This window comes from Sardina pilchardus, chromosome 13 (genome assembly GCF_963854185.1).
Source record: "Sardina pilchardus chromosome 13, fSarPil1.1, whole genome shotgun sequence".
Lineage (NCBI taxonomy): Eukaryota > Metazoa > Chordata > Actinopteri > Clupeiformes > Clupeidae > Sardina > Sardina pilchardus.
The window spans coordinates 10,331,791-10,359,211 of NC_085006.1; the positions used below are offsets into that span (position 1 = coordinate 10,331,791).

General features: G+C 49.2%; 1 protein-coding gene across 2 annotated transcripts; it reads right to left on the reverse strand.

Annotated features, from left to right (window-relative positions):
- ssh2a (slingshot protein phosphatase 2a) lies at nt 1-27,421 on the reverse strand. Of its 2 annotated transcripts, XM_062552435.1 has the most exons (15): nt 27,248-27,421; nt 23,361-23,404; nt 10,147-10,259; nt 9,160-9,224; nt 8,835-8,956; nt 8,637-8,702; nt 8,389-8,454; nt 7,978-8,172; nt 5,401-5,494; nt 4,832-4,960; nt 4,662-4,708; nt 4,394-4,540; nt 3,928-4,128; nt 2,248-3,409; nt 1-1,948 (listed from the first exon to the last, which is right to left on the reverse strand). In XM_062552435.1, exons 1-15 carry the CDS (start codon nt 27,308-27,310, stop codon nt 422-424), a joined length of 4,041 nt encoding a protein of 1,346 aa, XP_062408419.1. In that variant the 5' UTR covers nt 27,311-27,421; the 3' UTR covers nt 1-421. The 2 variants fall into 2 exon arrangements, with proteins under 2 accessions (XP_062408419.1, XP_062408418.1); XM_062552434.1 differs by lacking the exons at nt 23,361-23,404; nt 27,248-27,421 and adding an exon at nt 15,964-16,600.

Below are 27,421 nucleotides of genomic sequence, written 5' to 3' on the forward strand. Positions count from 1 at the left end.
TAGGCAATAACTAAAACTTTATTCATATCCTATACAACAAAAATGAAAAAAAAAAAAATCTAAAAGGAAAGAATAAAGTGCATGATAAAAACAGCCTCATTTTCATTTCACTGGGACACCACTTTCTGTTCAACACACACACACACACACACACACACAATAATAACAAATAGATAAAACCGGATAAAAAATAGATAAAAAAACAGCTACAGTCCACACTGATCCAGAGATTGAATTTGAAACAGTCCGACACCACACTCTCACATACACACACACACATCCATCCATCCACACACTTGCATACATACAACCCATGTATAACCCATGTACACACATACACACACACACACACACACACACACACATACATTTCTACACACAGCTAGGCCCCTAGTGCAGTCTCTGGGGCCTCAGGTAAGGGTCACATGGTGTTGTAAAGCACAGTCACTGTCCGCTTTTTATCTGCCGCCTTGCGCAGGCGCCGCAGCGGGTGTGGCTTCCCGTGCTGGGAGGGCTGCGGGTGGGCGTGGGCGTGGGCGTGGTCCGGAGCCGAGGCGCGGCCCTTGGACCTGTGCTGTGGGCAGGGGGGCGGGGAGGGGGGGCTGGAGGGGCTCGCGGCAGTCCTGCCCGCTTCTTCCTGGACGCAGAGTCCAGGCCGGGGGCTACTGGGGGGGCTTTGGTGCAGCACGCGCTGCTTCTTGTAGGCCTCGTCGTGCACGGGGTGAACCAGCGACGGGGAGAGGGACAGCGAGGGCGCCAGGGGGGACAGCTGCTGCTGCTGCTGCTGCGGGTGATAGTCCGAGGAGGGGGCGGGGCAGGCGCCGGCGTGGAAGTCCCAGCTGCTGAGGTCGTGCGTGGACAGCTCCAGGCAGTCCAGCTTGGCTAGCGAGGCCGAGCGCTTCATGAGCGAGGGCGGCGTGAGGCCCGCCTGGCGGATGCGCGCCTCGATCTCCATGGCGCGCTGCCACACGGCCGGACCGCGGGGCTCTCCCTGCGGCGGCGCCCGTCGCTCGTCCTCGCCCTGCTCCGAGGAACCGCGGCCGGGCTCCGTCTCGGGGCCCCGGGCCCCTCCGGCCTCGTACAGGAAGGCCTGCAGCTCCCGCAGCGTCTCCTGGATCTTCTCCAGGTCCTCGCTGCTGCGCGCCAGCCGGCTGTACGGCTGCGTCCCCTGGGGCAGGAGGAGCGAGCTCGGCCCGTCGGCGTCCGTCTCCATCTCCGTCACGCCCTCCAGCCACAGCAGCCCGGGCTGGGCGCTCGACTCTGGGGCCGGGGGCGTGGGGAGGTGGCAGTGGGTGCCGCTCTCTGGGCACGCAGGGAAGGAGGATGACTGTGGGGGTGGCAGTAAGGGAGGCTCAGGGAGAGCACCAGAGTCCAAATGGAGTGGGAGTCGCTCCTCCTGCTCTTCCACAGGTGCTGCTTCGCCGCAGCGGGCCTCCTCCGGCTCCGTGCAGGCCTCGTCCAGTGGGGCAGCGCCCGGCCGGGGGGAGGAGGTGCGGTGCTCGGGGCCAGGGGAGGAGGAGGTGGACGACAACAACGATGATGATGATGATGATGGTGCGGGCTGTGGGGAGGAGGAGGAGGAGGAGGAGGAGACGGGCGCCGGTGCACAGGCCGGCACGGGGCAGTCCAGTTCCTGCTGACGGAGCTTCTGCTCCAGCTGCTTGCGGACGCGGCGCACCGACCCGGTGGCCCAGTTGCGGGTGGGGGTGGTGGGGGAGGGAGGCTGCAGAGCAGGGGGAGGGGGAGAGGGCGTGGAGGGCAGCTCGGGGGCACCGTCGGGGCTGTGCGGGGGCGGGTGCTGGGGGCTGCGTGGCGCTGGCTGCTGCTGGAGGGGCAGCTGGATGTGGGAGATGGACTCCAGCTCCGTCACCATGTGCCGGACCGAAACGCCGTTATCCGGGTGGGGGTCACCGACAGGGCTGCAGACATCTTCAGGCTGAGGAGAACCCTACGCAAAACAAACACAATGTTAAAATGCTATCTGTACAGACACCATCACTGATACATGCACAGCTGACCTCCATCCATATCATTTAGCTCATTGCTACCAGTAGGGGGCAGTAGTCACCATGTCAGCAAAACAGCAACATGTCAATTACACTGAGATTTGGAGTTTTCTTAAGGAATCGAATTGCATGATCCCATTACTTATGCATGAGACGCAAAAAATAGGGTAAAAAAAAGCAACACTTTTTTTGATGATTGCAATGGTAAATAATTGACATTAATTCTGGTTGCCAGTCTCACCTTTGCCTGGCTGTTGTCCGATGGAGCTGGGCTGTGCTCCTGCTCGTCCTGTGGCTGTTGCGGCAGGTCCTGGCTGGGGCAGCGGGACTGACCGGCCCTTGGGGAGCTGGAGGGCTCGGGTCGGGTCAGGACGCCGTCCTGCGACAGCCCCAGGAACTTCTCGCGGGCGCTGAAGAAGTCGATGCTGTCGGTGCTGAGGCTGGACGAGCCGCTCTGGGTGGTCATCTCGGGCAAGCTGCCGCACGGAACCTCGTCGGCGCTGTCGCCGGCGTGCAGGTGGCCGCCGATGTTATTGTTGTTGCTATCGTCGTCCTCGTTGCCGTGGTGAGGGTCCAGCGAGAGCGAGAGGGCCGATCCCGTGGGGCTGAGGGGGCTGAGTGCCATGGGCGTGTTGGCGGCGGTGGAGGAGGAGGAGGGCAGTCCAGCGGGCCCCCCGACGCCCTCGCTGAGAGTGTCCAGAGACAGCTGCAGGCTGTCAGTGATGCTGGGCTCCTGGGCCAGCTGCTCCTGCTGCTGCTGCTCTTCCTGATAAGATAACTGGACAGCGCTCTCGCTGACGCTCACGCTCCCGTCGGCCTCGTCCACGGGCAGGTCAGGGCTGGTGGAGCCGGCCGGCGTCAGGGGGCGGTGGAGGACGGAGCCGGAGTCGGCGCTGTCGGGCCGGGGCTCGGGGGAGGGCGACGGGGGCAGGACGTGGAGCGAGGGAGGCGGGTGGGGGCGCGCCGCCGGGACCGTCTCGGCCACGATGAACGCCGCCACGTCCAGCCGCGCCTTGGGCACCACGGTGGCCGCCCGCGGCCGGGGCAGAGGCGGGAGGAAGGGGTCCTCGGAGGAGGAGGAGACGGCGTGGGAGGCGGACGAGGAGAGCGAGATGGACACGGAGGCCGAGGAGGAGGTGGCCAGGTGCTCCGTGGAGTCGCACAGGCCGTTGGAGGTGGGCGGCGAGGGGCTGCGCGTGCGGACGCCGTCCCCGTCGGCGAGGTGCTCCTGCTGGGCCGGCGGCTCGGCGCCCAGGGCCTGCAGCACGGCCATGCCCAGGAAGTGCTGCAGCGAGGCCGGCCCGTTGTTGTTGAGCGGGTCCGAGTGATCCAGCGACTTGGCCAGCGGCTCGGACAGGTCGCCGTCCGAGTGGGAGCGCCACAGCTTGTTGTGCCGTTGCTTGCTGCGGGAGAGACAATACAAACATCATGACACAACTTGCCTTGGAAAAGAGAAGCACACAGCAGCATTACTGTCAATCCTCAACGATTTGTTCAGTTTTGAGTTGCCACCTCTTGCATGAAAAGATGTATTAGACGAGTAGGCATGACCATTAATGACCGTAAACAAACACGGGCTTAGAAAGAAAGCCTGACCACACAGCCGGTCGTGGGAGAGACTACGCGGAGCAACTCCCACAGGCTGGATTCACTCTGAAGAATAGGAGCGAGACTCGAGGAGATCCTATTGTCTTGGCCCGTATAAAACAGCGCTTACATTCTGGGTGGGAATGCTAATCCCAGCGCGTGTTGACCTTCGCTACAGCAAACAGGTGTTTGTGCCAACGCAGTCTCGCTATAGATGGCTCAGCTAATCCTCCAGCTCAAAGGTGAAGCGCTTTTGTGTGTGTACATGCGTATGCGTGTACGTGTGTGTGTGTATGTGTGTGTGTTGCTGACGTTGGCAGAGGACGGACGTTACCTGGCCAAGAGGATGCCCTGGTACTCCTCGAGCTGCTTCATGAAGGAGGGGTTGGGCTTGGTGACGGTGCGACGCTCCTTCACGTAGTCGAAGGCGCGCTCCAGGTCCCAGCCGTACTCCTTCATGGCGTAGGCGATGACGGTGGAGGCCGAGCGGCTCACGCCCATCTTGCAGTGGACCAGGCACTTGGCTCCGGCTTTCCTGAGCAGGAGAGAGAGCGAGGGGGAACGAGCGTTACTAGAATGTTCCGTGAGATCTAGAGGGTGGCTTAGGGATACTGGCTTGGAAATCTAATTATTTAGTCAGTTTTTCCAAGGTAGTTAATCGTTAAACACAACACATTCAGTTGACTACAACGTTTTATAGTAGCCTACTATTTCGTCATAGCTGTGTAGAACACCCAGAAAACCTTATTTATTAGCTGCACTAAATGCGAAAGTTGTTCAAACTGAAAGGGCATACTCACTTGGCCTTGGAGATGAACTTGTAAGTGTCGTTCCAGTATTCCAAGAGGTTGGTAGCCTCCTCGTCGTACACGCGGATGTTGTGGTACTCAAACAGGCCAGGAAAGAAGTTATCAATCTCCCTTGTCACGTTCAGGATGTAGCGGACCCTGCCAACGGCACAGAGAGGTGGGTTAGATGACTCACTCATGCTACTCTACAACAGGAGCTAGGGCTATTTCTGATGGAGCGGAGGAGAAGAATAGGTGTTTTCACACAAGTCTGACTCACCCACTGTTCTGCAGTTCCTCCAGATTAGACGCGTTCCACTCGGAACCCTGCAGCCAGACAAAAAAAATCAATTAACCTCACGAGAACCACGGAATATATCTACTGGAAGATAAATGAGGGACTAGAGCAACAGACGCATGGGGGTCAGAGGTCAGTGTCTGGACGCTCACCAGGAAGACGTGGTCAAAGATCTCCGTGGGACTGTCCATCTGGCCCAGGATGACGATCATCTCGTTGTCGATAAACTCTTTGAACTCGCGGAGGTTACACGTCATCTGCATCTCCAGCTCTGTGCGGATCTGAGAGGAACAACAACAGACAGACAGACTAGTCAGCACTGACAGTTAGCGGAAATGAACTGAATTGTAATGATAAAAACAGAGAGATTGGGCAAGTTGACAGCAGCTGTCTCATTTCAACAGTGACCAGGCAATAAATACTCATATTCCAAAATCAATATTCCACTATGGAATATTCCACTGAGGGCTAGTCTGATTGTGGTTCCTTAAGTTGTGACAATTGAACAATTGAACAAAAAAGGAACACCAGGGTTTTCTCCCAAGAGCTTATTTCTGAACAAGATCCAAGTTCAGGAAGTGAGGAGCAGCAGAGGAAGTAGAAGATCAGAGACTAAGAACAAAAGTGCTGTTGTATTACATAGCAGACTGTGTACATGTAGAGAGGGAGTGGATGCTCCAAGCACAGGGTGAGCAAAAGAGCATCTCCAGCAGCTCAGTACCTGTTTGGAGGTGACATTCTCCAGGTCCATCTGCATCATGATCTCTCGCAGGCGCATCTTGATCAGGCGCTCGGTGCGTTCCCGCTCCGTTGGCCTGCAAACACACAAACCCCAAAACACACACACACACACACATTAATCATATGCCGTGCGCATACTCCCACAAGGACAGCTTCAATCCCCCCAAATCTCCTCCTCTGGCTGCTGGCGTGTGTATGTGTGTCAGGACAGGAGGCACAGAGGCCCCAAAGCCAACGGTCATGGAACCAGTTCAACATCACTTTGTATAAGTGGGTAGTTTTATCAGTGGGCCTCTCGGTCTCTAGGCCACTGAGAGGAGTCTGTCAAGGGACCCATGAGGGGGGGTGAGAGCCATGTGCCTCTCTGCTGATAGCAACGCATGCCCTGATTAGCTCCCACGAGACCAGAGCTCTGCCCCAAGTCCAACACCCCCCACCACACACACGCCACACACACACACACAAGCTGCTCTACGGCCGACCTCACAAAGAGCACAGAGACCAATGTAGGTCAGATCCCAGGGTGGCAAATATTGTTAAGCCAGGTGCCTCTCCGCGCCTGCTTCGGGTGCGTGAGTGGAACGGATGACCCCGGCCATCTAAATGGCTCACATCAGGCGGACGCTTCTCTACGGGGAGAGGGAGGGAGGGAGGGAGGGGGGGAGCGCGAGCGAGCGAGCTTGTTTATGCTAGCGCTGCACTCCGCGACCCTCGGAGGAAAAAGGGCACTGGCATGGGAAAGGAGCTGATCCTTTCCCAAGAAGCAGGCCGGCACGCTGGGCTTGGATTACAATGTAGCCGGCCATCAAGGTTATACACCCGCAGTGGATGACCATACAAGCCCACGCACACGCATGTTTGTACAAACACACACGCACAATCTAGACTAGATTAGACAGACAGGCAGACAGACAGACGGAGAAAGGGACATATATATACCCCTCGATCAACTAAGTGGGTCAAAACAGCTGGAGCCAGGACAGGGCATCAGGCCAACAATCTTTTTAAGAGGCTATCTCGAGCAGAGTCCCAGCAGGGCTAAAACACACACACACAGAGTTATCTGCACTTAAGAGTTGTTTGCAAAATTGGTGACGGCAGTGTGTGCGTGTGGGTGTTACTGTTTGCATGCAATTTCTCATTTTGTTCTTGCATGAGAGGGTTCAGCGAGTGCACAGCTTGAGCAACTGTGTGTGTGTGTTGTGTGTTTTGAAATGAAATCAGGAAAACACACACGCACACACACACTCCCTACCCCCCTTCCTCTACCTCTGCTTGACCCCCTTCCTGTCCCTTAGGGGTCACTTGTCCATCCCTCCAGGACGAGTGTCGGCAAGCTGTATATCTGTCTAATTGCCCTCTCATCCGCTCACACACACACACACACACACACACACACACACTCCTCCTCTATTCTGTCTGCCCGTCCACCTGCCTCTGTCAGTCCGTGTGTTTGTCTACCTCTCCGTCTCGCACTTTTTCCGATCGTAAATCAAGCTGCCTGGGGGGCGCGCGCACTATTCTGGGCACCTCTGGCACCCCTTGGGGAGTTAAAGATAGGTGCAACCCCCACCCTACCGGTGCACAGAGGCACGTGGGCCACCTATCCTACCCCAGAGTGGGAATTCCCCCTCCCACTCGCACTCGCACACCCGTCGACCTCCTCCCTCCCTCCCTCCCTCCCCCGATAAAAGGAACGTAAATAAATACCAGATAAACGTCTGACCGTGAGGCAAGGCAGCGGCCTGGCCGGTCAGTGTAAACAGCGAGAGGGCGAGGTGGTTCATGGCTCCGTGACCCAATGTACACATGTGTGCTCATGAGAGAGCGCGGGCTGATACCATTTGATCTGCTCTATTTATACCAGCAACGTGTGTGTGTGTGTACATGTGTGTACATATGTGTGTGTGTGTGTGTGCTAAGTGTATGAGTGTCATATGTACAGTTGTGTGTATTTAAATAGATGCTAGTGTGTGTGTGTGTGTGTGTGTGTGTGTGCGCGTGAGTGTCATAAGTACAGTTAAATAGGTACAAGTGTGTGTGTGTGTGTGTGTGTGTGTGTGTGTGTGTGTGTGTGCGCGTGTGCCACTGACTTACTGCAGAGGTCATAAAGGGGAGGGTGTTGCGGAGAGAGGCAGAGATTTCCATCACACAAAGGAGCAGCACACCCCTATTGACTGTGCGAGTGGCTTGTGCACTCTTACTGAACCCTTCCCTCCCTACACCCACATGCACACGCTCTGCAGCACAACTGCTCACATTTCAACAAACCAGTTCAGTCTGTGTGTGTGTGGCCATATGACGTGGGTGCATGTGTACATGTTAGTGTGTGTGTGTGTGTGTGTGTGTGGCCACAAGCCGTGGGTGTATGTGTGCATGTTAGTGTGTGTGTATGTGGGTGTGTGTGTGTGTGTGTGGCCACAAGACGTGGGTGGGTGGGTGTGTACGTGTGTGTGTGTGTGTGTGTAGTCATATGATGTGTGTGCATTTGTACATGAGTGTGTGTGTGCGCGTGTGTTTGTGTGTGTGCACGTATGCGACTGCGCGCGTCACTCACACGTCGGTGAAGAGCACGGGGGAGTCGGCGCGGTGCGACTGCACGTCCTGCATGGCGTTCCACTCGTTGATGCACACCTGGTCCGAGGCCACGCGGCTCTGGTAGTAGCTGACCCAGGTCAGGAACAGGCTGCCCGGGTAGTAGTTGTGGCAGCGCGCCACATCGCACGCCTTGTGTAAGGACTGCAGCGCCGCCCTGGGAGGAAGACGAGGAGGAGGAGGAGGAGGAGGAGGCCATTAAGAGGAGGGAAAGAATGGAGTGATAGAATAGAGACAATAGACAGCATTGAGAGTGTTGTGCTGTATATTATACTATATGACATTGTGACTAAATTGAGGAGGGGGGGAGAGAGAGAGAGAGAGACAGAGAGCGAGAGAGAACATAACAGAAGGGAAGATTGAGGGCACTCACCACATGGCCTGGACAGAGACGGGCTTGAAGACATGGACCCTGTTGACGGTGGACACACTAAACCCACTGTGGAGAGAGAGAGAGAGAGAGAGAGAGAGAGAGAGAGAGAGAGAGAGAGAGAGAGAGAGAGAGAGGAGCTTAGCTCAGAGTCTCAGGGGGACACACAGAGAGACTCTAATGAGGAAATGCAGCAGGTGTGTGACCTTGGGTGTGTGTGTGTGGGAGAGCGAGATAGAGAGATGTCTTACCCATCACCATCCAAGTGTATCAGAGTGTCACTCCATAAAGGCAGCACCAGCCCAACAGTGCATACACTAGACCAAAACACACACACACAAAGAGTGTTACACATGACTTCCTCCCACAACAGTGTCGTGCCAGACCTGAACAATAGTAGTGGTTTCACTTGGTTCGTGTGTGTGCAGCCGGGGGAGGGTGAGACATACCGGTCTGAGGAGCTGAAGTCCATGCCCAGCACGACACTCTCCTCCGTGTCCTGCCGGCCGTTGGTGGACACCACCACCATGTAGCGCGTGCACTGGGGATAGGCACTCTCCAGACGCACCGCCTAGAGAGAGAGAGAGAGAGAGAGAGAGAGAGAGAGAGAGACAGAGAGAGAGAGAGACAGAGAGAGAAAGAGAGAGAGAGCGAGAGGGAGAGAGAGAGAGAGAGAGTAGGAGAGTAGATGTTGAGGACATTACTGGGTCACTGCTTCTCAGCTCTGATAAAAGAATGAGGAGGGGAGGTGGGGGAAGGGGGAGGTGGACTCACCAGCCGGATAGTATCCTCTGGCCGTAACAGGGTGAACATTGTCTGTAGATGCTGTTGGAGGTCACCTGAGGAGACAAGGTAACAATTGAAAGATTTGGTGTGCTACACTCCCACACTGGTTCAGAGTCCACTCATTCAGGTTAGAGACAGACAGACAGGCAGACAAGACTTCCCACACAGTCATGCCACTGACCCAACCATGTGGGTGAAGACGAGAGCTACCCAGGTTCAGTTCCTCAGATGACTCATGGGAGCCACCGGCCACACCCTTTCCCTTCCCCTATCTGATCTCCCATGGGTCATCAGTACACAAGCAAGAACCCTACCTGCAGGCGCCGCAATCATAGTCAGTGACCAAGAACGCTGACGCATTCAAACACACACACACACACACACACACACACACACACACACACACACACACACACACACACACACACACACACACACACACACACACCAGTCATGGCAGTGATGACGCTGCATCTACCTAACCTGATCATGTCGCAATTCACCATCAGGGCAGGCTGCAGCATCTAACTGCCGAGCCAGCACTAAGGGTCCCATCCATAAACAAGGTAATCCCACCCCCCCCCCCCTCTATAATCAATGCCCTTGAGCGGCAAGGCAAGTGTACGGAAAAAGGCACCTAAATAGCCGCAGTATTAATACACACACACACACACACACACACACACACACAGGTCAGCTGTGGCGCGTTGGAGAGGCTCCACTACAGACTAGTGGAAGAAACTGTGTTACGCAATGAGAGACAGGGCCCCTCATCTGATTTTATCAACCCCGTTTAAACGTAATACGGTGTAGGTTTGATGGTATGCCAAACACACGTATGTTTGTGATGTCTGAGTCTGTTAGAGGCTGGATCTTCATGACTGATTGGATCGCTGTGCCGACTGTACGTGTGTGTGTGTGTGTGTGTGTGTGTGTGTGTGTGTGTGTGTGAAAGAGGGAGAGAACCCTTCGTACCTGTGTGTTTGTTCCGCCGCTGTGCGATGCGGGGCACTGATGATGGTGAGGAGCCATTTCCGCGGGGCAGGAAGAGGGCAGCACCTTTCACAGTCAGGAAGTTTTCACTGATGCTGAATGGACAGAAAGAGAGGACAGAGAGACAAAGAGAAAAGACAGGAGGGTTAGCGGAGATCAGCAGACTTCATGTTTATCTGCCTAATCTCTCCCTTAGCGCCCGAGCCTGTGTTAAAGATCTCCAGTACACAGTATCACACTCCCGTAGAGTGACACACACACAAAAATACACACTTGTACAGAACATAATGTTCTGCTCTCCTGCAGCTGGAGGTGTGAGGCTGTTGTCTCAGGAGGCCAGACCACAAACCAGGGGGGCTTAAATGTGTGTGTGAGTGTGTGTGTGAGTGTGTGTGTGTGTGTTAGATTAGCTTGACCATAACATCAAGCTAATCTAATCTAAATCTAATTAGCCATCAGGCCAGCACTGAGATCATGAGACACTGTGGCTGAGGAAGAGAGAAAGTCTGCTTGACCCCCCCCCCCCCCCCCTTCTCCTGGCCACCACAAAAACAGCACGAGAGAAGAAAAAAGAAAGAGACACACGCTGTGCTCCATGTTCCAAGGATAGCGGCTCAGCTCGCCAATCACATGAAAGGACACCAGCGGGCCTTCCGCGGTAGCTGCTGTGTCCAGTGACATTTATGATAAAGGAGAACCATCTCCCAGGGCCACTGGCTCTCAAAATACACTCCACCAGCGCCTGAATAGTGCTGACTAGGTGCACGTGTGTGTACACACTAACTATGGCTGCTTCACCTGAGCAGAAACCAGGCAGAGAGCAGTTTGAGATATATATACAAACTGTACATAATTATACAATTCTTATTATATATATATATATATATATATATATATATAAATATATATATAAACAAATGAATAATCTCTCCCCTGGAGAGGTGTTCATGCTAGCCAGCCCAATGTGCAGGAAGTACAGCGTGGGGGAAAAGGGGTTTCCAGACAGGACAGGACACTGGTGGACTATAGCAGCAATGAGAGGATGAGGCAGAGCAAGTGAAGGCGTCGCCCCCGCAGCGAAAAACAAGGAGAAAAACAATCAAAAAAAAAAAAAAAAAAAAAAAGTTAGGGGCCCGGCTTCTTTGAGCTCATTTCCCACAACCCGTTCACCCGTGACCCAGCTGTTTCCTCCCTCGCTCTCCGCTCTGTCGTGCCGGCTCTTGCCTCACTCCGATTCGCAGTCATTTCCTCTGTCTGTTTGGGTCTCATTCTTTCTCTCCTCGCTCTCAGCTCAACAGCTGGCTCCAATGAGGCCGGCGTCGGCGTGTTCACCGAGACAGAGTCAGCGCACCGCACCGCACAGGAAGGGTGTGGAGGGAAGACAGGATAGAGAAAGAGGGGAAGAGAGATGATGAGGAGATAAAGAGGAGAGAGAGGGGGAGAGAGAGAGAAAAAGAGAAAGAAAGAAAGAAAGAATGAATGAAAGTAAGAAAGAAGGAAGGAAAAGAAAGAGGAGAGAAAGGAGGATTTGAAGGTCTTGGGCTGTGTGTCTCCAGCCTGTGATTTCAACAGAATAAGGACAGCACTTGATGACTACCACTGCTGAAATTTAAACAGGTCACCAAACTGGCACTGCCACGGCACTAAGAAGGGAACAAACTTCCCCAAATTTACATACGCGGGCCAACTCGCTGCTCGTCCCAGAACAGGGCTGACAGTCGGCGCTTTGTCAAGTGTGGAGTGCGTGCTTCTCGGCACCCGCTGGACGGGACACGGACACACACACACACACACACACCGTACAGTGACACCACAGTATGCCAAAACAAAGCTGCTTTATGTTCAGCAGGCCGGGCCACGAGCTGCGAGGGCACTGAAGCCACGCTCAGGCATTCCCACCCTCTGGCATTTTACTGTAGGCGACATGTAAGGACATACTCACACACACACACACACACACACACACACACACACACACACACACACACGTACACACATACACACACACGTACACACACACGTACACACACACACGTACACACACACACACACACACACACACACACACACACACACACACACACACACACACGCTCACTCTCTCTGGCACACACCGATTCATTGAAGACTCTGGTATCTGAGACCGCCTGAACTCCTCAACACTTGAGGCTAAAAAGGATGAGTGGGAGAGAGTGGGGGGGGAGAAAGATAGAGGGAGGGTCATCTTTTGGCATCCAGCGCCAGGCGGTACTTGTTGGGACACAGACACAATCATCACTATGTAAGGGGGTCCTTGGGATGGGTGCGAACCACAGAGAGAGCCCACTCGCCCTCCAACCAGCAGTGAGGAGCCGTTTGACCCCCACCTGTCCCTGCCCATATTAGTCAGTCTCTGGCGGGGAGGAGAGATAAATATAGGCCCAGGCTGAGGGCCGGCTGAAGGCCTTATGAGTTCAGGAGCAGGCACAGGCACACACACATAGGGCTCGGGGAGGGTGGTGGTGTTGAGCACCGCATTCTGTCACCTCCCGAGATACAGATTAGGGCGCACACACACACACACACACTCACACACAGAAACACGGACACACATATGTGAATTAAGAGAGCTGTGGGTAAATATAGCACAGTGCAGAGACACGGGGACAGATTAAGAGGAGAGGAGCTGGGAGGTAACTTTTACAGTAAGTGACCAAGCAAATGAAGCTGGTGTTTAATCACACTATGCAGGACTGGATGAGGAAGCAAAGGAGGCTTCATTTCAAAAGTCAAGAGCCAGTCCTGTTGTATGTGTGTGGGGGGGTGAAGAATCCCTCCATCCTGACTATTCTTGGAAAAGGGGTGGGAATTTCCCATGAGTCCAACCGATGCAGGAAGCCAGGATGTTGGAGGCCTGGGGAGCTCAATGGGACTGCAGTCTGGAAATCCTCACAGAGCACAGCAATCACTTAAACACACGGAAAACACCTCCGAGCCAGTTTGCTGTTGGTCTTTACGCCGTCTCAACCGGTATTTCTTCAACTTATGTAGGTTAAATGATGGGCGGAACTGAATCAGTGTCGCGGGTAGCCTAGATAAACCAGACCAGCAGCATCTCAGCTGAGCCAACTCCCTTTCAATCAGTCCTGAGTGGCTGTGTGTTGTGGATGAATATGGCAGAGTGAATTCACATCCTCACACACACACACTCTCTCTCACACACAAAGTTACTCATTTCCCATGCTGCTCCATACAGCTCTGACCTAAATCTCACTTCCTTATTTGGGGATGAAAGCACCGACACCACCCCCACTTATTAAGCCTGCCACATTTTACGCTCTTATCGAGCCATGTTTTTACTGGAATAACACCAGGCTGCACGTGTGTTTGTGTGTGTCAGTGTCGTTAAGGGTGGGTCCAGCCAGGTCTGGAGAACAATGGCAGCCCGGGCCGACTTACGGGCTTCCCAATCACACTTCCTTGTAGGAACCATAAAAACCTGCAATTACATCCCAGCTGCGGTTAGACATTACAGCCTGATGCACAAACATCCCACCGGGCTATGTTTAGCCCGATTAAAACACATGCACAAACATGCACACACACACACACACACACACACACACACACACACACACACACACACACACACACACACACACACACACACACACACACACACACACACACACACACACACACACAAAGGCACACACAAAGTTTATCAGGGCAGGACGATAGTGTATCAGATGGTGGTCACATGCATTGTTAAATAAATACATGGGGATTTCATATTGTGCTTTCCCTATGAATCATTGTTTATGCTGTCTGACAGGTCTTGGAACCAAACCAAAGCTTGTAAGTAAAGTTTATTGCAAGTAAGCTAGGGAGCGAGAGAGCAAACAGGGCTTGTTGCATCTGGTGCTGGTTACAGTAATACACATGCCTGTATGTTTTCCTCCTAACAACAAGTGTTTTAATGGAGACAGAGTGTGGGTGGGTTATTTGTCTGGGCCATTCAAATATAAGGGCACCATAGTACCTCAATACAATGCCAATCTGCCCATCCAAACACAAGACAACACCAGCATGTGTGGAAATAACATCAAAATAAAACTACATTTTTAAAAAAGCTCTGTCAAAGGATGGCTGATAACTAACAAGACCAACTCTGCTATATCCTGAAAAGGCAAACAGGTGTCATGTTACTGCACTCCCGGCTCCTGGCAGGTGAGTGCCCTCACTCCCTTGCACACACACACACACACACACACGTATACACACACACACGCCTGCTGCTAAATTCCCATGATGGTGAAGCGGGACAAGGACACAAGAGGACACTCATTACAGCCTACCTAAGGCTTTTCTCCCCACTAATTTCACCCACTCCCACTCTGTCTCTCTCTCTCTCACACACACACACACACACACACATATGCACATGCTAGCACGTACACACACTGCTGCAGTGCAATCCATTAAATAAATGCTGGATTGAATGGTGCAGTTGGAGTGCATGTGTCACTCAAATCAGCACCGAGGTACAGTACACTGCATCATGCAGAAGCAGTGGCTTCCCACAGAAGCTTCTCATGACTGCTAATCACACAGAATCTACTGGTGAGGGTGAGGGAGAGGCACTTTCACACAGAACATCCAAAGATGCTTGAGATGAGAGTCAAACACTCTTCCCCCCCTCTCTCTCAGGATTAGGTTAATGAGCCCAGTTTACTCTTGATCCCAGTAGTCTTGGCTTTATAATCTAGCCCTCCATTGCTTCACACAGGGATCTGCTGGAGTACACTGGGGCATTCATTTACGGCGATGAATGCTCACCATAACTGTGGGATGCAAGCGGCGCTGCAAATACCCACACAGAGACCAACACACACACACACACACACACACACACACACACACACACACACACACACATAGTTAGGAATGCTGAATTCTATACACAATTGTCTAAAAGCCATGTTTGAAACAAAAAAAAAAAAAGATTGCCATGGCTCTGTAAAAAGCAGCGTCTCAAATCACCCATTTCAGTTGGCCTTACTGGGATTAGATGTTGGGATCTGGCGATACAATGCTTGTGCTCAGTGATGAATGGCAATGTTACAGAGCCAGCCAGGTTTCCCCACACAAAAGCCACATTGTTGCTAAAAACTGTACTTGAATCAGTGTTAGGGAGAATGACTTTACTAGACTCCTTCAAACAATACAAAACAAAAGCAGTTACTGTGGAAATAAAAGTCTTATCGCCTCAAAACATGATATAAACGGTTGGATTTCAATATCACTTCTTCGGTTTACTTTATAAGGAAGAATATCATCGGGTATGACCATAGACAGTAAAAGAAATGACCCACTGAAGGACTGAGTGTGAACTCATCAGTAAAACAGGTGAGTGAATCAGAGCTGTAGCTTGATATTTCACAAGAGGAAGGAACTGTGATGCATCCTGTTGCATCACGTTTAGGGAGATTGATGGAACGCCGAGTAAAAAATCTTTCGCAATTTCAAATACTGTAAACTAATTTCTAGGACCTACCCTAAATGTTACATGTTACAATTATGACAAAATAGTAACTCCCTCCTTTAAGTTCTAAAAATGTAACCAAATGAGCAGTGAACCTGACCAACATCATAATCAGATAAAACACATAGACCATACTACATAAGTCTATAAAATATTAATAATAGTATTATGTGCTGTTAATTATCAGAGAGGTGTGGTTAACCACCGCAATTCTGGCTGAAATCGCTAAAGTAATAGCAAACGTATTTTTAAAACCTAAGGCAAGGCATACTCACAGTTGGTTAATCTGGTTTTGAGATACAACGGCGTTCTCCGAGAAGTATGGCACCATTTTTGCCCCGCAACAGGAGCAGAAGCAGCCTGGTGCCGAGCTCGTAGAGGAGGCTACAGTCCCCAGGGTCATGGTTGTACGAGGCAGCCGGAGCGGGAGGGTTTCAGGACGGGGCGCAGGATATCCTTTGAGTCGAGGCTCTCCTTAGCTACTCCATGGGAAAGCAACTGTTCTTACTAACTCCTTGAGTCGGAGCAGTTCTCAGGTAGTGATAACAAGACCTCCTTGTAGCGTCCACTTTACCGACATAAATCAAAACGAGGTAAAACTAAAACCAAAGATTAGTTCAACAAACAGGAGCGACGATGGACTCCTAATGCGCTATCAGGAATTAGCCAACGCTAGCTCCAAACACTCACGTATTCCTGTTCTCCGTACTTCAAAAGTTCAAATAAAGAGTCAACCGAGGTAGCGATTTAGTTAGTCAAGACAACGAGGATGTCAGCCTGGCAGATGTTCGGTCTAATCTGACATGTTAGGCCTAATCGACATATGCTGATTATCGCTAATAGAGACACCGGGTGCTGACACAGCCGGCAGGACCTTATGCGTTCGTTCCCATTCTGAATTAACTAGGAGCTTTTGCAAGCTAACAAACTTGGACTGCAGCGGTAAGTCTGAAAAGGGAGGAGTTGCTGACATGTGCTTCGGTGGTGGTGGGGGAGGCGGCGAACAGCAGGGCCCTGAGACTGACGACACGAGGTTGGTCCTGAAGCAACGACGGAGAGCTAGGCGGAACAACACCATCACTGCTCTCTAGGCAATTTGAGTGCAATGGTACACTTTGTTGTTTTTGTTTAGATGGTTCGTGGAATCGCGGGCATTGGGTCCAATGCTATAAATAGCTTTTTTTTAAGTCAAGTGTCAACACAACACGACAAAAATGATAAATTCAGCCTCAACAAACTCTTAAGCTCCAAGGTCCTCTAAGGTACTCACAATATCAACTGGTCGACCCTCTGTTAAGATAAACTTAACTGCGGCCTGGTTGGCAACAAGAAAAGTATGTTGGGTCTGAGTTGGTGAGATGCACTCCCTAATCTCCTGAACAGCAGGTTGTTGGTGCAGGTAATCACATTAGAACGACGCTGTTGGCAGGTAGGCATGAGTGCTACAGAATCATATTAGAATAGAAAGCACAGGCTGTGCAAGTAAGCAGGCAAAATCAGTCCTAAGTAGCATTGGGTAATGTGAACAAAACACTTTGTTTGTTTGGTCAATGGCCATGCATTAGTGCAACATCCAGTAACAATGATATCCAGTAAAATCGATATCCAGTAAAGCTATAAAATACTTTACACCTTTCAATAACAATAACCTATTCATTTATGACTTATCGCAATCTGGCCTAATGGTGGTAAAACATCCCTGCTTAAGTGCTCAAAGGAGATGATATTCACGTGATAGGTGATCAACAGGGAGATAAGCCTACACTCTTTAGCGGAGATTAGATTTGGCGATACATGTATATGGGAGGAACAATTCAACTTGTTGTAGTCACATGTTGTGGTCAATAAATTAATTCCATCCCAAGTGAAAGGGCATGTTTTCCCAACACAGCCTTTGCACCAGTCAACTTGCTCAAAAACATGTTTGGACTTCCTTGTGCTGTTTGGATTCTGGTTAATAAAAGTCTTGTCACTTCCTCTTGTATTCTGGTATCTCACGCTGCACAGTTGCAAAATAGATGGTAGGATTTTGAAATCGGATATATGTTGACTAACACTTTAAAGGAAATTTGCAGATTTATCTTCCGTGGCCTTTCATTCTAAGAACTCAGTCACAGTCTACCTGCCATTGAGGTCCAGCCAAGTCATTGTTGTAAACAGATTGTTCATACAGTTAGTAGTCTGCTAGTTTTAGCCCTTGTTTGCAGACCAGCTGTTTTATGTTGACACGGCTGCCGTCTGTCCCAGATTCGTCAGCCAGGGCTAGTAGAGGTTAATGTAGGTATTAACAAAGGAGTGTCAGACCCATATTAGGCCGTGGGCTGTATTTGTTGGAATGAGACCTCACGGCGCTCATCATCATCATAGTCATCCTCATGGTCATTATAATTTTTCTGCATGGGTATCAGATTGTTGTTTGATGATAAACTCCACTATTATACTAACTTCTGAGCAAACAAAGCATATAGGTTTATCTTGTACTGGTGTCATATACTGCTTCTTGAAATAACCTACCATGATCCATGTCAGTCTTAGCATATGGCTAGGCCAACATGAGGCAATTGTCAGTGTAGCATTATTCCTTTTCTGCTTCTATCTTCCTGAGGATGGTTTGTAGCGCTAGGTTTACTTAATTGTTCAAAACAGAGATACTGCTTACTACATATAGTTCATGACAACTGATGGTATGTGTGTGTGTGTGTGTGTGTGTGTGTGTGTGGGGGGTCTCTTTGCAGGTGCGGTCCGGATGAGAGAGGTGCGCTTGCGGGTGCACACCTCACTGTGTGCAGTGTGTGTTCACTAATTCGGTTAAATTAGGTTAAATGCAGAGAACGAATTTCCCTCACGGGATCAAAAAAGGATATATACTAACCAGATTATTCACTGCACTCCCGCAAATTAAATATAAGTGTAAAATAAAAAAATATTAAAGTAGTGCAGTCAACAGACTTGGATGTTCTGTTAGGCAGCATAAACAAATGGGGTTTAAGCAACCTAACTGATGGATATTGATTATGTGTTTATGCAAAAGCATGAGAGAGGAAGAGGGCACTACTATGCTACTTCAGTTGTCAGTTGCTTCAGCGAGCGGGAGCGGGACATAATGTTACAGATGCAGGCAGGAGCAGGACTAACAATAAGGCATTACTGCTGGAGCAGGACTGAAAAATCTGTCCCACGCAGACCTCTCCCCTGTATTAACACGTTAAAGGTCAGTCCAGGATTCTTACATAGCAGGTCAGATGATTGGTGTTGCATCATTAACATCTACCTCCACACTGGATGGGGCACAAGGTCTCCAGAGATAAACAAACCCTTGCATCTATGTATGTGACAAACAGCCAGAAGACTCTTAAAGCTGGCTTCTCAGTCAGCTATGGGTGGGGATGCAAAAATCAATACATTGATATTGCCATATTCCTGCTATGTCTGAACAGTACGGTGATACCAAAGTGTACTAAAGTGGACAATTAAAAAGCTATTTATCTGGTTCATTCTGGTTATTCATCACGGTCCTCCAACTCCATGTCTAGGGTTGACTCTTTGCTCTTCATCTCAGATGGCAAATTCTGTGCCAGACAACACACACACACACACACACACACACACACACACACACACACACACACACACGAGCACACACACTCACACACTCACACACTCACACACTCACACACTCACACACTCACACACTCACACACTCACACACTCACACACTCACACACAAAATTCCAGCCTTCTGCTTTTTAGGGGTGTTTGGACAATTACTGCCAAATCGCTGTATCATGACACCATCGTTATCATAGCCTGTGATAGTATCTTTTTCAGAGTTTCTCTCTTGACTAATGGCGATACAAGAGGCCTGGAGTTCAGACAAGACCACCCCTGCACACAGGTGATTACATCACAATAACAAGAGGTGTCAACACACCTGTCTCCTTTAGTTACGGCTCCGTCACATGCTGCTGTGTACTCAGTCTCCATCTCCACACCGCGTAAATAAACACAGATCATCTTACAGTGACGTGAAAAAGAGAAACAGACACTACTACCGCATGGGACATGGGAACTGGGGTGTTGGTATGTTGCGAGTGATGTTTATTTGTCTATCCCCGAGTAACCCTTCAGATCGTAGTCGTAGTGCTGTCATTTTTCCAGGTCAGGAAATAGGAGATCTACGCATGTGGCATGCTTGTCATGTTGTGTTTACAAATTCATTTAACTGCAGTTGTGCAACGGGTGCCCTATTGCATGCAATTCTCTGGGAAAGGTCGCACATGGGTGTCTGCCCAAGACTCTGAGAACCCCTTCAGTTACCCCTACTCCTTCCAAGGCCATGGTGCAGAAGCAGGCCAGCTGTTTCCAATGCTTTTGAGCCAGTTCCCCCAAATGTTAGCAGCTAAAGAGTACTTGTGACAGAACAGCAATGACAGAGTCACTCACAATGACAGTCACTAACTGGCAAAACACACTGTCATTTCAAAAACAGGCCAAGCGAAAATGTTCAAGTGCAGGCGAATGGGCAGTTTGGCTTGAAATATGGGTTTTCAATTCAAGTGTGTACGTCAGAGCCTGTGAAACATGTCATATGTCATTTGGGGGCATTGTACACCAGTCAAAGCAACAAAGGAAGTCATTAATACATGTCATATACATTGTAAGAGAACAGGAGAAGGCAGCAAAGCTGAAAGCCAAGAGAATATAATCCTAGTTCACACGCAACCCGCAGGCTGGAGTAGCCTGGATAACGCCTAAAACTTACCAGAGGCAACAGAACTGAAATTAGTACAGTATGTCAGAGAAAGGGAGTGGTGGTGATGGTGGTACAGGACTCAGCCTGCTGGGTCCAGCCAGCCTTGCTTTACCCTACTCTACCTGGGGCAGTGGAGCGGTGGAGCCCACCCTCCTTTCGGAGAAGTAAGCTTGAATAACCTGCTCTGCCACAGCGGCCGTTAACAGGCACAGTGCCAGCGTCTACTATCTCGTAACGCTGCGCGTAAAACATTGCCAGCCAGCTAGCCGGCTAGCCAGCCAATGTCTAGAAGGTCACATAAAAATATCCTCTGGAAGTCGTCTCTCTTACGGACATAAATACAGTAGCTCATATGTTAATGAGCTCTACAGTATGCAGGGCTCTATTTTGATACTAATCTGCATGGAGCACGTGCTACCTGAGGCCTTCTCACCACAAGGGTCGCGGAGACGCGAATGTGACATTTTAAAACATATGCACAGTGGTAAATTCAGAGGTAAGATGAGAGCCATGCGGAACCTGCGTGCTGTGGCTCATCCCAACAGATCTAGGTTCTCTGAATACTCAAGTGAGACACACACACACACACACACACACACACACACACACTCAGACTCACACACACTCACAGACTCACACACACTCACAGACACACTCACAGACACACACACACACACACACACTCACAGACACACAAACAAACAAACCCCTCTTACTACCCGTAAGAGTGCCTTGCTTGCATGGGAACAATTAGAGCTCAAGGTTTACTCTTGAGAAGCACTGATCCCCATCACCCCTGTCTGTGAGGAGAAACCAAGCTGGGCTACAACTTTTCAGCTGCTCTGTACGTTACGCTGTGAGGTGCAGGGCTGGGTCGGCTGCACCCTCCATCCAGAAAGGGGCTCTCCAGAGCGATTCACCAGAGCACGTCAAGTCGCATGACGTTTTCTCCGAAGGCTTGTTTTCACCGTGCAGTTTTTACTTGAAACCATATGTGGAGAGCGTAACACAACTTAATACACAGTTAATTATGGCCGAGTGTTATGTAACCGAGTCAAACAGGGTCAGGTAGTTATATGGGGTGGGGTACTGGCGTGGGCATGCCAAATGAGAATAAGGATGGGAATGTGCTCAGACAGCATGGGGGTCAGTGCAGCATGACACCATGCTCACCAGAGAATTACCTAATCTATAATTGAGCCCACATGTGTGGCAGGCATTGAAGTTTGGAGTTCTGAGGGGGAAGCGTAATGGGACTTTGGGGTGGTTGATATGTAATGTGTCGCACACTGCAAACACTCATGTCATGCAAGTCATTCTCAGGCCAGCCAAACTTTTTTTGTAAAGGATCGGGGAGGAGGAGGGGTGGGGGGGGGTTAAGCAGCGTTGCATAACTGGTCAAGTGGTGAGCGAACAAGCGAGCAAGTGAGCGAGCGAAGCACTGTGTGTGTGTAAGCTTCTCTGCCTTGAGCAAAACTCCCCCGAGCAAAGCTTCTCTGACATGTGCTAACAGACACACATCTTGATAACATACAGCAACAGGCTTCTAAAGCCAAGCACTTATGTTGACACACTTTATATAGAGTGTACCGTTCTGTAGCTCACAATGCTGTTCTGACACGCAGCGTACCGTGCAACACCGGATGATTCTAATGAGATTCATACAAGATGCAAAAATCGAGACCTCGGCCAAAACAGCTCAACAACAACAATGATGGCTTATGTATCTGTGACGTGGGTTCCTCTAAACAGACACACAAACAAGCTGTCCCCTATCAGATACAGCCACTATCAGGAGGACCATCATGCAAATATCCCAGGGCAAACTACGCAAGCAAAGGCACGCAGCAAAGGCCCTCTACATTAGAATCGTGTACCTCCTGTTCAGGTTGCAAATCAGATGCTTATCATTTACATACTAATATTTGAAAATTGGGGACAGAATTTGTTTCATCAAAGTCTGTTTGATGAGGATACAATAATAATTATAAAAAATACACCAAAAGCAATGCCTGCATAGTGATAATTTAGTAATAACCAACTAGTACAGACATGGACAATTTTAAAAGTACACAGAGCTATCTCTATTAGCGTGGTCCTTACTTTTAAGGACTTTTAAAAGTTCATGCTCTCACCTCACCAATATGTTTGAATAAATAAAAAAAACAAACGGGCAAAATGTTATCAATATTAATCAATAATTTTGATCAATAGGTTGCTCAAGACCTTTGAAGTTTAACACATTTGCGTATTATGTGATACGCCATAAAGCAACTGGAAACACTTGACAAATATGACAAATGGTAGAAGCTGAAGTGGCAAGAGGAAAAAGAGGAAAAAGAGGAAAAGTGGAAAGAAAACTTCCAAGACTCAGCAGTCCAATGTAGAGGCACATTTCCACAAAAACAAAAAAAATGTACCCCATATAAGGACCACCCTAATCTCTATAGTCATGGAAAGCAAAAACAAAGTTATAAGCTGACTGAAAAAAATTAAGGAGTGAACTGATATACATCGATTGATAGAGAGCAACAGAGAAAGATTCATTATTCCAACAGAGAAGCACAGCCTGGGCACCCTTCACTTCTTAGCTGTAGACTAGACTCCCCTTAGTGGTCATTGACTGCACAGCATCCTATCTACCATCAATGACTGACTCAGTCAGTCTATGGCAAACAGACCTGCATTTGTTCCAGCCTCTGGCTAGAGCGATAACAATCTCCCTGTCAGTGCATTTGCTCAGAACACTGGCTAATATGTGTGAAGGATATAAGAGGTGAAGTGGGGGTCACAGACACACAGTTACTTCCCAAGAGGGATGGGTGGCCAACTGGCCATTGAACCATAATAGTAACTGTCTTGAGTTATGGCATGCTTTTAGACTGCTGTAGTGTTGGATCATGGATCTGGTTAGCTTACCTTCTGGGCTGAGCACGCCGGTCATCGTCTCCGCTGTCTGCTTCCTGCACATAGAGAGAAACAGACAGCCAATCAGACCCACCCAAACAGAGGAATCTCACACACCACACACACCACACACACCACACACACCACACACACCACACACACCACACACACCACACACACACACACACACACACACACACACACACACACACACACACACACACACACACACACACACACACACACATGGAAACCATAACTACCAGCACACAAGCACTGACACCACACACGTCATCATACCGAGCCTGGACAGAACAGGAAATCATAATGTGCTGCTAGGGGAAAAAATAAACATTACACTGGATAGCTATGTGATGATGCACACATCATGTCAAATACTTTTAAACAGACGTAGGCTCTTGCGAAAATGTTTTCTGATGGTGTACTACTACACAATGATTCACAGTCTACCACAAAAATGTTGGACAGGCGTGTAGATTTTGATAGCAAGTGCATTTTTTAACTTCACATCTACTCTCATTCATTCAATCTATCCAATTAAAAAAAAAAATGTAAAAAGAAACCATGAAGTGTACTTTCCCCAACTGTGTACGGCTGGAGTGCACCTTCAAGTGGGCATTTCAACAACATCCACTAGGCCTGTAGACTAGCCTACGCCATTCAGACAATAACACCACCAAATCCATTCACCTAGATAAATAACTGAACACTTTCAGCCATACAACGCTCTGTCCAAAACCTTTAATCCCAAACAATTGTTACTGGACGGGTGAAAGCATCAGAGAGATGAAGACGACTGTTTTTTGAGTATCTCTATTCCCCACCCCAACCCACCACACCCACCCACTAGCTCCAACAGTCCGCAGCCCCCACCCAGAATAGAGAACAGAGAGAGTTTAATCCTGGCCTGCTGCAACTAATCCCCCACACTGAGCACACTCTCCCTCTCTCTCTCCCAGAGATCAGCCTGCTGGTCCAGCTGTGGTGGCCAGCACTCACAATAAAACAGCACCCCTCTGCACTGAGCACTGAATTCGGTTAACCACAAAATTTTAATTCTTTGGGGTGAACATCATCATCACCATCTTCATCATCAGTCCATCGAATAAGAATGGATCGTTACTAATTCTATGCATCACTCAGTGGGATCTCTCACTCACTAACTCACTCATTCTAGCATTACATGGTGTAATTTAGACCCAATTAAAAAAAAAAGACGAGGGGAATCACAATCCCAGGGAAAAAACACTATGGGCATGCATCTCAGTCTACTGGGGCAAGAAATATTTTTTGGAAAAAATGGACCAACACAGAGACCTTCCACTGTCAAACCAATATCAGTGGTGGTGTATGAACTCATTAGGCCTTTATTTGCATAGATATCCATAGTTGGCCTGCAGATGCACTGACAGGACCACAGGAGGACAGAGCCAGTGTGTGCTCACAATTAGATGATCAGATTCCTCTGCAAGGCTAATGCAATTTCAGAAACGCAGTTAGGGAAATGGTAAGAACATGAGTCACCCGTTTTTATGTTCAAAACATGTTTCTTGCAGACAAGCCAATTGCAAAAAAAACCATACATCACCACCCATCAAACCACAGTGGGGAGACTCCTCCCTTCGCTCAACACTAAGTCAATGCCTGTAATACCTATGTGGACTTGGTTGCCATGGTTACCACCATACCATGACAGGGGAGGAGCCGGGGAGTGTCATATAGATTGCCGCTTGCACCAATGGGAGCAGAGGATTCACAGTGCTACCAGGCAGATTTCTCTGCTTGGTCTTGGTCAGGAGACACCAATCAGTGGGCCTATTGCCTTACATCAAAGCATCTGAGTATTAGCCTACAGTCACTCAGCTTAGTTATCTATTTTAAAGAGCAATAGGCTATGGCTGGTTTGTGTAAAACGATAATTCAATTCACTACAATAGAGTATTCACACAGTGATGTAGAGTCAACCACACGTACATGCTCTAGTCTACACCCTTTGACAGCATCTGTCATGCCAGTCTACTGAAAATGATGTGATGCCTACTGTCTCTTCCCTTCTCTATCACACACACACACACACACACACACACACACACACACACACACGCCGGCCCATCCCAGGACATGGAGTCAGGGGGTCCACAGAGAGCATGCATGTTGAGAAGAAATCAGGCCAACAGGACTGGGGATGTTGTGTTTCTCAGGGAAAAAAGCTCCAGGCATCTCACAAGATGACTCACATGGGTGCCTCACCAGGGTCACATGATGGGCAGCTGGTACCATCGACACCACAGGGCCGAATCAGCCCATTACACGCAACCCGATTTCTACCCGTGGCGCCACAGGGAATATTACAAGTCAAAGACAAGACATGCTACGGTAAATTCACAGACAAGATTACATAAACTGGGTCAGAGCCTACCAGACAACAAAACTGGACATCAAAGACCCCAAAATACTTCTGTGAATTTCCCGACATCTTATAAAACACTTCTGTCAATTACACTTGCTTGAGTGAAAAGTGCATGGCACAATTATGATGAGTAAAGATCATTCAACTTGGCATGTGGCCTAATTTGCAGACTAACAGGCCAATTGCATTAAACTTCAAAGTAATCCTTTTTGAAACCAAAACAGGTAATCTATTGCAATTCACATACTGCTGTACTACTCTGACAAGTCATATCACAGATTTAATCTTGTCAAACAACCTGATCAACGTTTTCGTGTTAAATTGCGTCTAAAACGTAAATGACCCACAATCAACACATAGTACCAACACTATACAATGGTGATTAAACTAGACAACATTAGAGGAACATGGTGTGTCACACTTCCTTAATTTGGTTTGATGCCTGATATTCCGTTATTGCAATGGGAAGTAACGTTAATATCACAGCAGACTCCACACGTTAAGGCTATAGCCTTAAATAAGACAGGTCACATTTGTTTTACACTCATCATAACTGGTTCTTCAATTTACACATCAGCTCAGCTTGACCGTCGTAACGTTATCAAACTGACAACGCCTCACAGACTGACACGACCATGGTTTGCTAACCACTTGATACAGTTGAGGAGAAAATGCTTCCTCAGGCTTTTCAGCTAACTGGCTGGCGAGGTTCCTCAATGAGTGGATATGGACGGACACAGAGCCCAAGACATGTAGTAACTTAACGATGCAGATACACAAACAGTAGCTAGAAGGTACCCAGGTTAACTGAGGTATTGTTGCTACATGCTACCAAACCCATGGACTTGTGTAGACTTTCCTCAACAAAAGTAACGGTTATTCACCAATATAGCTAACTCTAATGTTAGCTAACGTTAGTTATGCATCCAAGCTAGTTAGCAAGATGTCACTTTAAGACATAAAGCATATACTCGTATTAATCAAGCGAACATTTGACAAAGCATACCTTATTTACGACAGTGATACCCAACCCATACGCCAAATACTTTTTTTGTAACAACTGGTAAACCGCCACATGATGAAAATAACGTTGATGTTAGGCTAAGTGGTCAATAACTTAGCTAGCTGCTAGCTAACACTTAAACAGTGGAAACACTTTTTTGAAGCTTTCCATGCGTTCATACAAATGTTTCAAGACATGAACAACGTGTGGCTACTAGATAGCTAAGAATTGTTATGTTTGTCTTAGAATGCTCTAAAACAAAGTAGTGTTCAACTCTAAGAAATAGTACAAATTACTAAATCCATGTTAGCCTTGGCATTACTGGCATGCGCATAAGCACAAGCTAAGTTGGAACAAGCGGCTTCGAATTCGTCCAAGATAGCAACCAAGCTAACCAGCTACCTGGCTAAAACTGCAGATACAACAGTCACACCGGCTAAATCAGCAGATAGTAAGAAATCTCACCGACACACAGGGGCTAGATGTAGTGCTGGGAGTTGGCGACCGCTGTACTGTGACCAGCGCCATTCAATGTCCAGGAACACGATACTTAAATGTCAGAGAAAGCGGAGAATAACATAATTTGAATGCAGAGATGTGCACTTGCTGGATCTTCCGTTGCTGATGCTGTCTCTCCAC

What these genes read in the sequence shown, in the direction of transcription:
- ssh2a (XM_062552434.1), bottom strand. Translation starts at nt 16,091, where the DNA reads ATGACCCTGGGGACTGTAGCCTCCTCTACGAGCTCGGCACCAGGCTGC. An exon ending in GACTTCAGCTCCTCAGACCG is followed by an intron (nt 8,703 to 8,834) that starts GTATGTCTCACC and finishes GTTTTGGTCTAG; the next exon opens with TGTATGCACTGTTGGGCTGG. An exon ending in ATACACTTGGATGGTGATGG is followed by an intron (nt 8,455 to 8,636) that starts GTAAGACATCTC and finishes CTCTCTCCACAG; the next exon opens with TGGGTTTAGTGTGTCCACCG.